This window comes from Ochotona princeps, chromosome 5 (genome assembly GCF_030435755.1).
Source record: "Ochotona princeps isolate mOchPri1 chromosome 5, mOchPri1.hap1, whole genome shotgun sequence".
Lineage (NCBI taxonomy): Eukaryota > Metazoa > Chordata > Mammalia > Lagomorpha > Ochotonidae > Ochotona > Ochotona princeps.
The window spans coordinates 40,882,983-40,899,060 of NC_080836.1; the positions used below are offsets into that span (position 1 = coordinate 40,882,983).

Sequence of the window (16,078 nt, forward strand, 5' to 3'; positions counted from 1 at the left end):
CACCTGGCCAAACATCTGCCCCTCAATCTGTTCTGGCCAGCAGAGCCAGTAGGGTGGACATGGCGAAGGTCTGGGGATGAGGCACCAACGCGGAGACCAGTGATGGTGGAAGTCTCTCTCAAGCCTCTCCCCAAAGCCTCTTTATTATTCCTTGTATATTCTTTCCCCCAAGTCCTTAAACAGAACAATAGGATTCCAATGAGTTTGATTAGACCAGGTGCTTTCAGCCAAAAGCCCATTTCCTGAGTGCTCAGCTAATACTTGGAACCGAAAACAGAACCAGCCCAGCAATTGAAACCACCAGCTGATCAGGGTGATGGACTGTGCCGGGCCCTGTGCTTGCTAGAACATACAAGAAACTAGTCTGGGAATACCTCAAAGTTTCTTTGGAGATCTCCCCAATCGAACTGCTGGACTCAGAACTCTAATCAAGAAAAGACAGAAGACTGAACAGATCAATCATTCATCTCAGCTATATGTTGGCAGCGAAATATGGGGCAAACGGAGACTTTATAATGGACCATATGAATCAGTGGACGACCTCATCGAGCGAAACTGGCAGCGATTCATAACTGGAGAACTATTAACACCACTTGAGCACATATCTCAGAGCATGCCCCACATCCGGGACTTGGGGTGGGCGGGAAACTGGGTGGGGCTTCTCCCTCAATATCCCCCTTTACCTCAGATACATGATGGAAACAATATGGACATAATAGTATTACCCACTTCCCTATCCCCCTGAACCCTTTTTTTTTCTTTAACTGTAATTAACTATGTAAAGATTGTCAACAACAATACAATAAAATAGATTTAAAAAAAAAAATCAACTGCTTAACCCACAACAACAATCTATCATTTATTGTATCAGTAACAGGGCATAATCATCTCTTTATCATGTTTGTTTCTATAAAACATTGCACAAGGTAAACTATTAACACTTGGCAGAGACATTCTGTGACATCTGTTATGTGTAACTGTAAAACAGTATTCAATTCTGTTTTCTCAGGAATCAGTCATTAAATAACTAAAAATGTTAGTATCTTCTATGATTAAAAATGTAACATTTTCTATGCTTTGGAGTAAAAAATAATCATACAATGTGACTAAAACTTCAAGGTGTAGTTAGAAGTTAATTTAAAGATTTCCATGTAGAGAGGGAAATCTATACCTTTCAAATCATTTCATGGACGCTAATAATTAAAAATAAAATAAAAAACATTCATTATTTGAAAAAAAGGCATCTATGTTGTAACTCTGATTTTTTAATTTTTATTAAGTAATTTATTTTTTGCAGCAGGGAATACTGTTTCGATTAAATCTTTGGTTACACTGCCAGGACATTACAGTTGACCTTCAATTCTCTTGAAATTTCAAACTTCTCTTCACAAGGTATGTTTGATCACTGACTGGAGGTGGCTCAGTGATTCCTATAATCATGCTTAAACTACATGCTGTTTTAACAGGTAAAAATTAACACAAAAGTATAACACAACATAAAATATAGCACAAAAACCTTAGAACTATAAAATGGAACTATTTGAATATCTGATTGCTCCACTTTGGGGAAGGAATATTTCCTACATTACTATGTTCAACATCAATAGAATTCCCAAATAAAACCTTTCTAAGCTTTTGCAGAAGAAATATTTGTATACTCATAAAATAATTCTTTTGAAGACTAAAGTAATTTCTTTGTAATGAACATTAACATTCAGTTTATTTTATTCTTTCCTTTTTTTTTTTTTGAAAGGCAAATTTATAGATAGAAGGAGACAAAGAGAGAAAGATTTTCCTTGCAATAAATGGCTCACTCCCCAAATGACTGCAGTGGTCACAGCTGAGTCAATTCGAAGCCAAGAGTCAGAAGCTTCCTCTGTGTCTCCCATATGCATGCAGGGTCCCAAGGCTTTGGGCCATCCTCTACTGCTTTCCCAGGCCATAAACAGGAAGTTGGACAGGCTGTAGAGCAGCCAGGACATAAACTGGCTCCCATATGGGATCCTGGCGCATGCAAGTGAAGGATTAGTTGACTGAGCCATCCCACTGAGGCCTCAAATTCAATTTCAATATTAAGTGTGAAAATTTTATTCTTGTTTTGGTTTAATGAATGGGACACAAAGTACACATATGCTTAATAAACATTAATGCATATCTTAAATGCCTGATTTCTCAATTTAAACTTTAAGAAGTAAAATGTTTTTTAGGAAAGCTTTTGAAACTCTACTACCCAAGAAAATAAAAGTAATGTAAAGGCAATTTATACATGTCAGAAGATTAGTAACTAAGGCACAGAAATTTCATTTTTATTATTATGTCATAATACTATAAACTTTTTCACCTTATAAGAAATAAATAATGTAAATACTGAAATACTGACTCTTACTTTTACATCACAGGTGAGAAAACTCTCCTTTGGCTAACAGTACAGAAAGTTGAAACAAAATCACTGGAGGTAATCAGCATGCCAAAGCATTTAATCCTGGAAGAACTAAAAGAGGCTTGTCCTTTATTACTTCACATGATGCTTTCTTCCACTTTAAAGATATTTTAAATCTTTCAATGCTACTAATTACAACATATTTTCAAAACTGCTTCTAGTTCCTTGAACTCGATGGATAATTATTTTATTTAAAAGATGTATTTGTTTTTAATTAAAAAGTCAGATCTACAGAGACGAAGATTCTCCATGTGCTGGTTCACCCCCCAAGTGACCTTAATGGCCAGAGCTGAGCTGCTTTGAAGCCAGGAGTCAGGAGCTTGTTCCAGGTCTCCCACAAGGCTGCAGGGGCCCAAGGCTTTGGGACGTCCTCTACTGCTTTCCCAGGCCACAAGCAGGGAGCTGGAAGGGAAGTGGAGCAGCTGGGATACAAACGGGCACCCATATGGAATCCCAGTGTATGAAATGCGAGGACTTAGGCCACTAGGCTACTGCGCCAGGCCCATACTCTATGGATAATTTTACAGAATTGCAAAATCAGCCTCCAGGATACAAATTAGTTATCACCAAAAATGGTACTGCATTCAGAGAATATTCTGCAAGTACTTTATTAACAGCAATAACTTGGGTGTAATAACCAAAGTGAACATCATCAAAATGGTTGAAACTAAAAAAAAAAAATCACACACACACAAAAAACTCAAATTACCAGGTTACATGTTAAAGTCCTTAAATATGTTAGTGTTTAAACACTTTGAAATTCAAAATGTATCATCTGAATATCAGTTAAGCAATAAACAGAGAGGGGCCTATGTTGTGGCGTAGTGGTTAAACTGCCACCTATGTCACCAGCATCCCAAATGAGTATTGGTTCGAGTCCTGGCTGTCCACTTTTGATCCAGCTCCCTGCTAATGCATGTGGAGAAGCAGCAGTGGATAGGCCAAGTGTGCAGCCCTGTACTCATGTGGGAGACCTAGAAGAAGCTGCTGGATTCAATTTGGACCTGCTCCAACTGCTGCAGTCATTTGGGCAGTGAACCAGTGGACCAGTGGATGCAAGACCTTCTCTCCCTCTATCTCACACTCTTTCTTTCTGTATTGCTGACATTCAAGTAAAACTACATAAATAAATAAAATCTTTAAAAATTCAGAACAGTGATAAATCTTTCTCCTTAAACAATCTTCATTCTTATATCCTCAGATAATTTTGAGACAGTTAAGCTTCATAGTTCCACATTTATTTAAAAGGCTACATGGAGTGAGGGGCTGTGAGCATACGGCAAAGCAGTTAAGACTCCGCTTGGGGTGCCCACATGCAACATCAGGATGCCTAAGGTGCCGATCTGGCAGGGCTCCCAATTCCAGCTTCCAGTCAAGCTCCAAATTTTTTTTAATGTGCCCAGGAAAGCAGCAAATGACAGCCCTGGCATCCACATGGGAAAGCTGGATGGAATTCCAGAATCCTGGCTTCAACCTGGTCCATTGCTACTGTGGCCATTTGGAGAATAAACCAGTAGACAAAAGATCTCATTTAACTATTGTAAATAAGTAAATTAATTAATTAAAAAAACTTTTAGAAGAAAACAACTGGAAACTTAAGGGAAAATCCTGGCAATGAACAAACCATAGAAGTTCAGATTTCCAACTCCCCAAATGCCTGAGTGCAGGTATACTATGTGTGAAGAAGGGAAGGGTTCGGGGGCGCCAGAAGATAACTGGCAGAGAGTATGAGAGATCCACATTTCAGGGGCAGAACAGAACTATACATCAGATCTGTTGAGCTGCACATTGTTTCTTTTTTTTTTTTTTAAAGATTTATTTTATTTTTATTACAAAGTCAGATGTACTGAGAGGAGGAGAAATAGAGAGGAAGTGGAGCTGCCAGGATTAGAACCAGCGGCCATATGGGATCAAGGTGAGGACCTTAGCCACTAGGCCATGCTGCCAAGCCCACTGCACATTGTTTCTTAAGTGCTTTCTCTCATGATTAGCAGCAAAAGGCCTGATATGGTCTTAACCACTGTGCCAGTGATTGCCCTTGAAATATCTTCTATTCAAAATTATATTAAATGACAATATTTCACTGTTGCAGGAAAAGAAATAAAAAGTACACAGATTAGAAAGAAAGATAGGGCCCAGCACAGTTATCTAGTGGCTAAAGTCCTCTCCTTGCGTGTGCCAGGATCCCATATGGGTGCCACTTTTGTGTCTTGGCTGCTCTACTTCCTTTCCAGCTCCCTGCCTGTGGCCTGGGAAAGCAGTAGAGGACGTCCCAAAGCCTTGGGACCCTGTACCCATATGGCAGACCCAGAAGAGGCTCCTGGCTTCTGGCTTCGGCTTAGCTCAGTTCTAGCCATTGCAGCCACTTGGGGAAAATCAGCAGATGGAAAATCTTCCTGTATCTCCTTCTCTGTGTAAAGGCATGCCCACATTGTTTTTTAAAAAAGAAAGGTAATACACTTTTTCAAAATGGGTAAAATAGTTTGATAAATTAGGAAGGAAGCTATAGGAAGGGCAAACAAGCATATGAAAATCTACTCCACAGTATCAGTGTATAGAGAACTTAAAGCCCAAACAAGGAATTGGTGTTAGGTTGCAGGCAGTTAAGAGACTGCTTGCACTGTGGGCAGCCCTTATTGGGGTGCTAGGTTGAATTCTGGCTGTTCCACTTCTCACCTAGCTTTCTGCTACCATGACTCATAAGCCAACAGAAGACAGGCCAAGTACAAGGACCCTGCCACCCATGTTGGAGACATATTGGCTCAAAGCTTAGGCTTAGCACAACCATTTGTAGGAATGAATCAGCAGATGTAAACTTTCTCTTCTGCCTCCCTCCTCTTTCTCTGTTGCTTTGTCTTTGAAATAAATAGCTCTTTTTAAAAGTTGTCTATAGAGTGTCTGTATAATGGCTCAATTGGCTAATACTCCCCCTTCAGGTATTGGCATCCTGTATGGGCACCAATTCTTATCCCATTGTTCCACTTTTCATCCAGCTCCCTGCAGTGAAACAACAGATGTAAGATCTCCTCTCTTTCTCTCTCTAAACCTGCTTTAAAAATAAATAAATAAATAAATAAACAATCTTTTAAAAAGTTGTCTATGTATGTTAAAAAAACAAAACAAATACATTATACTCTCAGGAAGTGCTACAATTAGTCAGACTGACATCAGGAATCGGCAAGAGTACAGAGCAACTAGAACTCTCATACACGAGTGGTGGAGGATAACAACCTTTAACACCACTTCGGAAAATGATCTGTATATATGTATCAAACAAACATATGCTTATTATATTCTCTAGCAATTCCACTCTTAGGGATTTACTCAAGACCATTAATACCTAGCCACGCAGACTTTTTAAATTCATATTTTCAACCACCCCACACAGAAACACTGCAATGTCCATCGACAGTTTATAACTAACAAACATTAGTATAGCCATATCATGGAAAATTCCTCAGAAGTATAAAGGAATATACCACAGATATATACAATGATACGGAAATATTTGAAAGGCTTTTACTAAGTAAAAGAAGCCTGGCATAAAACAGACCAGACAATGTGATTCATTTATATGAAATTTAAGATAAAACAACTGTGAAAGAAGGCGGATCATTGATTGTCAGAGTAAGGATGGTGGAGGAATCTGACATCTAAATGTGAATGGCCATTTTTGGAGGTAGTGAAAATGTTATTTAACCTAGAGGTTGCATGTGTGTGTGTGTATATGTCAAAATTCATTTAATTAAAATAGTTAATTTTATTACACTTAAGTCACACCTAAATTAACAGCTTTACTGTTAGAGGAGCAATAAATTCAAGTCAGGAAAGCATGGAGGTGAAGAATCCAGTTAATAATAAACTACGGTGATTCTGAGGACAGACAGTAGTATAGATTATGGATGTGGACACAAAAAGGATACAGAGTGCAGCTGTTAATTTTTTTTTATCTGAATGGCAGTGATACAAAGAGATCTCATCACCAGTTCACTCCACAAATGCCCCCAATAGTTGCAGCTGGGCCAAGGCCAAAGCCACGAGCTATGAAAACAATTGGGGCCTGCCATGGAAGCGGCAGAAGCCCAATTACTTGAGCCACCACTGTGCCTCTGGATTTCTGCTCTGGCAGGAAGCTGGTGTCCAAACCAGAGCCAGGACTGAAACCCAGGTCCACCCTTGTGTGCCACGGGCACTTAACCACTAGGCTAAACACTCATACCCGCAAGTCCTATTTTCAAGAACCAAAAGGACTCTGGTGTAAAAATTGGAAAAATCTAGAGATTACTATTGCTATGGTATAATGGACTATGTAATGCAATCATGTTGTTTACATGTGGAACAATCAGAATAAGAGAGGATTTCTACGAATTTGGATTTGAATATGTTAAATTTGCTAAGTTTGAGGTATGTATGAAATACTTATGCCTGATACTCTTGCGCAGGAGCTCAAGGAGAAAGTCTGGCAAAAGTCTTCATACAGGTCTATTTAAACAAAGAGGTAAGAGGCCCCAGGACTGGGACCTAGGAAATGCAGCACCATGAACAAAGATATTTGAAAAAAAAAAAGGCAAACCAAGACACATCAGAGAAGTGTGGTATCAAGAAGGATGGGGAGAGTCAACTGTCAGCTTCTGGAAGGTTGCTAAGAGGATAGAAAAGTGACGTGAGTGTGGGCTGAGATATGCATGAAAGAAAAGGAGGAGAAACCATAGGGAGCTATCTCTTACAAGAAACTGGGCTGTGAGAATTCTGGAAGAAAACAGGTCAATAAACAAAGGAAAACAAGAGATTTTAGCATATATGAGGTATTTCTAAATTTTCTAGAAAAACTGTATTAAAAGTTCAGTTTATTTGTGCAAGTTTCATTTTTCCAATCCATGTACAGCTATATTATCCACAGTACTCTGAAGGGTATTTATATCCATGGTTTCAAAGTATTTATTTACTTATTCTTGCATCCACTGGTTCATTCCCCACATGCCTGCCATAGGCAGGAGGCGGCCAAGTCATCACCTGGGAACTCAATCCAGGTCTTCAGAGTGGGGAGCAACAACCTCATCATCCGAGCCATCACTGCAGCCTCCGAGGGTCTGCACTAGCAGGAGGCTGGAAAAGGGAGCCAGAGGTAGGGATCTGACCTAGGCATTTCCAATAAGGGAGAAAGGAGCCCAACTAGCGGCTTAACTGCTAGGTCAAATGCAGGTGCCTGCCCCAGATTTAAAATTTTTTTTTGGTAGCAAAGTAAATCTGCTATTTTCTTCAATTCCATAACTTAAAAAAAAATACCTGCTTTGTTTGTTTAAGAGACAAAGAGAGAACACTCCTATCTTCTGGTTCACACCTCAAATGCCCTCGACAGCTGGGACAAGGCCAGGGCTGGAACCAGGGGGCAAGAATGAAATCCAGGCCTGCCACAGGAGTAGCACTAGTCTAATTACTGTTACCTGCCAATGTCTGCACTGGCCGGAAGCTATAGCCAGAAACTGAACTCAGGCACCCTGTGGGACACAGGCATTTAACCACTACACTAAAGGCTTCATCCTCCACAAGCTTTCTAACATGCCCTTGTATTAATTTTTAGGTTGGCTGCTATTAAGAACATATTTTTGTACTTAAGGACATGATCCAGGGCATAAACAATTAATGATACTATGTAGAAAGAATTAAATTCTTGAAGCAAGACCCACACTGATTACAAAGTAAACAGTAGATACTATCATGTGTGAGAGTTAAAAACCATATAACTTTGACTTCAAGCATTTATTCTATTTGCTTAATTTATATTCTCTGATATAATGGTACATTGAAGGAGATTTTTAAAAATTACACTTAAGTGATCAGAAGTACTGCTGAAATACCATTTTTGTTGCAGGAATGGCCTGTTCAAATAGAAATAAAGCTCATATATATGTATCCGAAAAGTTTAATACAGTACAGATATGGCAGGGGGATTAAAACCATGTGAACTTCAGTGGGCAATCGGTTCATCCAACATTTATTTCAATCTCCATTTAGTATGCCTTCCTGTGATGCAGGAGCTAGTAGCTAAAAACTATATTTACCAGTCTGTTGCAGCCAGGGTTCTGGAATTAATTTAGATGCTGTCAATCAGTTGTATTTGGAAAGAATTAAAAATAGTTAAGCTGGGTGACTGGTAACACATGAAGTGTCTTTCTTGCTGGTTCAGATCCAGCAGGCAGCAGACAGCACTGGAGCCCTTTCTGTCAGTGGATTTGGATCACTGCTTTGCAGATAAGCTGGGATAATGCAGCCAGTAGCTGCTACAGCAGTGTCCTGAATGAACCAGAAGTAATTTCCTCAGCAGGTCAATTAGACCTTGACTGTTAGAAAGTCATTCAGGGAGGCCAGCAACCAGCATGTTGATGGTTTTCTAAGTACCTGATTTCTCATATTAAATCTTTTGTGTCAAAAGTAACTTCAGTGATCTTTGTTTTCTCTGGTTGAACTGACCAATACATTGACCAAGAGGTCAAAATGGTAAGAACCCCAAAAATCAAAAAACGAGTTCAGACTGTCACAATGGCCTGAAGGCTAATGACCATGTATTTTCCAAAGTAATACTCAAGCAGGAGGTGCAGGGCTCTGACTGTTGCTGCTCTCCACCCTTTTCCCCCAACATTAATGTTTGAACCTATATCCAATGTGATAAGTGGGACTCTTCGGGAAGTAACTAAGTCACAAGTACTCTGCCCTCAAAAATGGGATTAATGTCCTTAAAAATAAGACTGAAGGAAACTACCTTTCTCCTTTCTCTGTCACCTGAGGATATGGCAGGAAAGTGTAATCTCTGATGTTAAGAACAAGCCCTCCCTGCCGTGATTTGGATGTGAGTTAACTCCTAATGGTTGATGCATTAGAAATGTGCTGCCCAGCGTGGCAGCATTAACAGTTGATGGGTCTTCAAGATGTGTGGTCTATTGCGTAGTGAAAAGAAATTGATGTAGTTTTCACAGGACCATGTTAGTTCTAGCTACTGTGGCCACTTGGTGTGCTTCACTTTTTCTGTATTTAATGTTTTCCTTAATACTTCTCTAGTGGACACATTGTGATACAGCCAGATGTTAGTAACACAGATGTTTCCAGATGTTAGTTACATAGCTTGGATTTCTAGCCACCAGAATCATGAGCTAAAGAAATCTCTTTTCTTTATAATAAGTACCTAGCGGTACAGATGCCCACCAAGATGACTGCTTCCCACACTGGAGTGCCTGGGTTCAATTGCCAGCATTGGCTCCGGACTGCAGCTTCCTGCCCACGCAAACTAGGAAGGACTAAGGTGATGTAGCCCTGCAAGTCCTGCAGCCCATGCAGGAGATCTGCACTGAGTTCCTGAATCTAACTTGCTCAAGCATAGCTGCTGAAGGATTGAACTTCAAGCTCAGAGATGACAAACCCACTGCATGTACAGAATTCAACAGGGCTTCTTATATCATTCTTATGGGACTTGGACATAGAGAATCAAGGTTAACTTGATGCTTGTGCTTTGCTGTTTGCTATGCCATAAGCAATAAGATCTCTGATCTAGTAGCCTTCCTATCTTCTGCCAGCATCTACTGTAGCAACCGACGAAACTCTAAGTGGACAGAATCTTGATCCTGACAAGGCATTCATTCAATAGAAAACAGTTGATCATTCAATGTCTAAAAGCCAGATTGAGTTACATCCTTTATAACTCAGGGGAATTCCTACAGATACATGAATATCTGTGATATTACTCTTTCTCTAAAAGGAAAGTAATTGTCAGAAACAACAGAATAACCTCTGGGGGCTACATGAAGAATTGCTGGGTTGAGATTTTGCATTTTAAAGATGAAAATTCTGTTTTGCTATTTCTACATACCAAAAGACACACACACACACACACACACACACACACAGAAAGAGAGTGAATCAAATTGTTTAAGTGTTTGGTTCATTTTCATCAATCCCATGCTATGTGATAATAATACTCCTGCTTTCAAGGAAACTCATACACATGTTTAGAAAAATAACAAATCAAACCAGACAGAAAAAAACAAAACTGACTTATATAGGACAATCAAGTGTTCTGTTGGGCACGTTAAGTGTGCTAGAAGGAAATGAAAGATTGTATTTTAAACACGAACCAAATTACAACGAAAGTTCTTTAAAAAAAAAAATCATGTTACCAAGAAAGTGGAAAAAGCAACTCATGCTGTTGATACTAAAAATATATCAATAAGTGACATATTTTTGAGTAAATAAAAATATACTTTCAATTCAATGTAAGCATCTTAATAGAAAAGCTCAATTTTTGTATTAGCAAGTTAGTGATTTTAAAACATTACTTCTTAGACTAAGTTATTAGCAACTCAGCAATACCCCATCCCTCCTGCAAGCCCCTGGCATCACTGACAAAGAACTGCACCCCACAAATGAGTAAACAAACTGGGGAGGAATCTCATCATCGCTGATTCAGAAAACTAAGATTCTACACTCAATCATGTTATAGAAACCTTCAAGATTATAAAAAGATATTTCTCCAGAAATACTGTAACTGATTCAAAGATAAACAAAATAAACAGAAAAGATTAGAATACATTGAAAGAAGCTGGCAATAAAAGAGGAAGAAAAGTTATTTAAAAAAACAGAAAAAGATAATTACAAAAGTACAGGGTACATTGATTGACCCAAGCAATCTGTAAGTTAATTGTCACATCAATATTTTTGAACACAACATATCATCAATAAAAGTTATAATTCAGTCATCATTTTAAAATTAAGGGAAATGTTGATCAATTTGTTTAATTACATGATGAAGAGTGAATGAGGTACAGGGAAAAATGAGATATACTAATTTTTTAAAAAAAACATTTTAATGATTTTATAATCACAACTGCAAAGTAACTTATAAAATTGCTTTATGGGGCTCGGCAGCGTGGCCTAGCGGCTGAGGCCGTCGCCTTGATCCCATGTGGCCGCTGGTTCTAATCCCGGCAACTCCACTTCCTCTCTGTCTCTCCTCCTCTCAGTATATCTGACTTTGTAATGAAAATAAAATAAATCTTTAAAAAAAAATTGCTTTATGATAATCCAGTGCCAAAAGGATAGCCATCTTACATCTCGTGGATTAGAAAAAAAACAAAGCGAAAATGTATATATGAAAATTCTCTAGAATAAGCAGGTATTTCCTACTTACACATTTTGTTTACACAGATTTTTAAAGCTAATTTTGAAAAACTAAAATATTATTTTGTTCTCCTATTTTTAAGCATGAAATGGGGCCAGAGTTTTGGCATAGTGAGTAAAGCCACCAGCATCCCATATCGGCACCAGTTTGTGTCCCAGATGCTCCATTTCCCATCCAGCTCCCTGCTTATGGCCTGGGAAAAGCAGCAGAGCACAGTGCAAGCACTGAGGACTCTGCTAGCCACATAAAGCTTTCACTCCCGGCTTGGACCGGGCCTACCCCTGTCCTTGAGGCCATGTGGGGAGTGAGCCAGTGCATGGAAGATCTCTCTCTCTCCCTGTCACTCCTCTCTCTTCTCTAACTCTGACTTTTAAGTCAATAAACAAATGTTTTTATTTAAAAAAAAGCATGAAGTAACCTAAAAGTTAACAATATTTAATTTATAGAGTATTTCCTAAAAACAACTAAAAATACTCTTTGTAAAAGGGCAAAGAATGATTTGGAGGGGGTTGCTTCCAGACACCATATACCTAATTTATTAAAATTGGGAATATTTTCCCAAGTCTATTTTTAGCAGCAAAAGCTTTTTTTCCATCTAACAGAAACCTGTCACAGACTAAGCTTTTAAAATCTTTCCTATTAAATAAGTGATGTGCCATAATATATATCTGTGAGTTAAGATAGTAGAGCTTGAGAAATCACTTAAAATCTTGGAAAACAAATTTAGAGCCAAGAGGTGATGGCACTGGCATAGTCGTTACTATGAAGGACTGTTTTCTATTTTTTTCATTCCTGAAGGACCTATTGTTTTTTTTGTTTTGTTTTTGTTTTTTTTTTTTAATAAAGATTTATTATTATTGGAAAGCCGGATATACAGAGAGGAGGACAGACAGAGAGGAAGATCCTCCATCTGATGTTTCACTCCCCAAGTGAGCAGCAACGGGCCGGTGCGCGCCGATTCGAAGCCAGAAACCTGGAACCTCCTCCGGGTCTCCCACATGGGTGCAGTGTCCCAAAGCCTTGGGCCGTCCTCAACTGCTTTCCCAGGCCACAAGTAGGGAGCTGGATGGGAAGTGGAGCTGCCGGGATTAGAACTGGCGCCCATATGGGATCCCGGGGCGCTCAAGGCGAGGACGTTAGCCGCTAGGCCACGCCGCCGGGCCCAGGACCTATTGTTTTAAAAGACTTTACATTGGCCAGTTTATTAGTCAAAATGGTAAAACAAATTAAAGAAGTAAGATTACTTCTCCCAGAGAATTTTTACTAAGCAAAAGTAATCAGTGCTACTTCAATGGAAAATCCAGGAAAAAAACATCAGAAGAGATCTTGAACCAAGCCATTGTTTCAACAGTTTCCTGGAGGACATGCAAATCTTTTATTCAGAGCTCAACAAATGCCTATGATTATAAGAGTTATAAAAGTAGAGAATCCTAAAATTGAGTTCATGAAGAGTGAAGGATAGTTACCACATGTGTTGATTGTAGAGCTAAGTGAAGCAGCTCCAGTGGAAAGGCCGCCTTTTGAAACTGCAGAAGCCACAGAAGGTGTAGAAGATGCAGTTGGGGTTGTAGAGGAGGCTGTAGAGGATGGTAACCGCTCTCCAGACTCCATATCTAACAGAAGGAGAAAATGTGAATTCTCTGTTAGTGAAACGATTCAAAAAAATTAGACGGTTTACAGCCTCTTACATATTTTCAAAACACAGATGTTAAAATTCATGTTATTCAGAAAGATGCAACATGGATACAAAAATGTAATAAATAATACTGCTATTGTTTGAATATGGGTTGTTCTCACAGAAACTGGTGTTGAAGCTAAATTCTTCAAGGTGTCAGTGAGGAGATGGGTCCTTTAAGAGGTAATGGAGGGCCCTGCCTGATAGCCTGATGGCTGGAGTCCTCGCCTTGCACTTGCAGTGATCCCATATGGGCACAAATTCATGTTCCGTTGCCCCGCTTCCCCTCCAGCTCCCTGCCTGTGGGCTGGGAAAGCAGTCAAGGACGGCCCAAAGCCTTGGGACCCTGCACTCGTGTGGGAGACTCAGAAGAAGCTCCTGGCTCCTGGTTTCAGATGAGTTCAGCTCCAACCACTGCAGCCACTTGGGGAGTGAATCAGCAGATGGAAGCCTTCTCTCTGTATATCTGACTTTCCGACAAAAATAAATAAATCTTAAAAAAATAAAGAGGTGACTGAGTTGTTGGGAGTGATTACTGCCTGCCTGGAAGGACTGGCTGTGGATATTTTAGGAGGCCTGGGTTTTCCAGTTCTACCTTGCCCTGAGATGAATGCAATTTGCAGGCCTCATCAGACACAGCCGCCAGATTCTGACCTTTCCTGCTTCCAGAACGGTAATCTAAACAAAATTCTTCTCCTTATAACTCATCCAGAAAATAGGTGAAGAATGATACCAATTTATGAAATAAGCCTCATCTTAAGTACATAAATCCTTTTACTCTAGGTTTGCAGAGTTTTTCATATCCAACACTATAGTGAAATGAACATGTTATGTTTTTATTCTTAAGTCACCTTATTATCTGTTCACTTGTATTGTAATATCCTAATTATCAGATTTTAAAAATCTACTGAATGTATAGTAGCTTGTCTTATAAATCCAGAGATATGCATGTTTGTCTTGTGAGTACAAAAAAACCAACCTGGAATTCCTCAACATTGTGAGCACTTCTATCCCACAGTACAAAGGGAACCACACTACAGGGTGTTCATTAATTCCAAGCCTGTATGATTTCACAATGGCCTTATTATCACCCCTTTATAATGACCAAACCATTGCTAAGCAACTTAATTTGCCTAGCAAATAATACCTGTAAGAGTTACAAGGTTGATATTAAAAATCCAGAATATAAGAGATTGCAATGACTTTAATAGCCTGTGAATATATTCATCTCATAATTAAGCAAAGAAACCATTAAATTTAAAAATGTTTTAAGGAATAGACAATCAATATAAAGTAAAAACTGCTATTCTATAAATGAATTTATGATAAGGAACATGTAAAATTTCACCATTTAAAATAATCTTACTGAAAGATTAATATATCGAGCTTTATAGCCAACTCATACAGTGACTGTATATTTTCTACGATAAGCAGTCATATTTCATTAGAAAGTATTGACTAATTACAATAATGCAACATTAATGGTTAAATATTGATTGAATCCATAAAGTATGTGGACACATTTTCTCATAAAATTGATATATATGGGGAAGGTAATGTGCATTGACACTAAGTATTACTAGTAAGACCATTTTATAGAGTTTTCCTATCATTTACCATTTCTTCATATTTTGGCACGGCTGCCAATCACTTGCACAGATTATGATAAAACTATAATAAGTATGTGTTACTCTTGATGCCTGCAGGTTAAACCACGCCCCTACTCAGTACTTTGAATGTAGACATTACAAGCTATCAGGTCCCACTCTCCAACCCTCCTTTCGTTATGGATTAATATGAACTTGCTGAACTGACTGAGGGGGTGCTGCTGCTGCCCCTTCAAGGTTCTAAACATTGCACACATGAGGTCATTCACTTTTCTGGTAGGTAACACCTTGATGGTCAGTACTGCCTCGAGGGATTTCACTTTGCGCAATTTCAAATTTGGAATCAGGCTGTCCCCAGACCAACTGAAGCCCATCATAAAAACTCCCTAAAAGAAAATGGAATTATCAACCAATTAATGAAGGCCATAAGCACCACTGACCACTAGGAACTTGAACAGGAATTGAACACGCATATCTCAGGTTCTAAATTCTACTTTTCAGAACCTACTCTATAGAAGTAAAGGACCAGGAGATAAGAAACTTGTTACACCATAACTGACAAATAAAATTTAAACCTGTGATGAGAAAGAGTAGTCTAAAATTAGTAGTTTAAGTTGGGGCCTTCATTAGTTGCAGGAAAGGTATAATTTTCCATTTTTTACTTTTTGTTCACTTGATCAGCAAAATTATACTTCAACACAACAAATGGCTAAATCTAAAATGAAATAGACATGAGACAGCTGAATGGTACCTTATAGCCATTTTAAGGTATATAGCAGTCGGTTCTGTGTATAAAACTAAAACTGAAATGTCAATGGGCTAATCATAGGTTGTGGTTAAGAACCTGCTTTTTTTTTTTTTTTTTTTTTTTTTGTAACACACTGGTTACTCACAACCATGTCAATTCCATAATGTTGCAAATTGCTGTTGATGTTATGTCGGGACTCTTGATTGAATGGGACGATATTCTGCCAGCTCTAACAACGGACCAGAAATGGTCTCCCCAAGAGACTGTTCAACCCATCTGGACAATAAATAGCTGGACTTTATACTTGGTATATGTTTGCAAGGAAAGAATCTTGATTGAATTTGAACTGTAATACTGCATCAAGGTGGAGGAATCCACCAGGGGGGAGGGGCGTGGGGGGGGGATTCCCAGAGCCTATGAAACTGTAACATAATGCAAA

General features: G+C 38.9%; 1 protein-coding gene across 17 annotated transcripts in view; it reads right to left on the bottom strand.

The window, feature by feature from the left end:
• The window catches only part of BAZ2B (bromodomain adjacent to zinc finger domain 2B), a 360,709-nt gene that overhangs the window by 111,717 nt on the left and 232,914 nt on the right, over positions 1-16,078 (bottom strand). For all 17 annotated transcript variants that reach the window (XM_058664534.1, XM_058664527.1, XM_058664536.1 and 14 more), the window contains one exon: positions 13,076-13,222. In XM_058664534.1, the coding sequence (XP_058520517.1) occupies positions 13,076-13,220 (145 nt within the window). In that variant the 5' untranslated portion in view covers positions 13,221-13,222. The remainder of the gene's footprint in view (positions 1-13,075; positions 13,223-16,078) is intronic.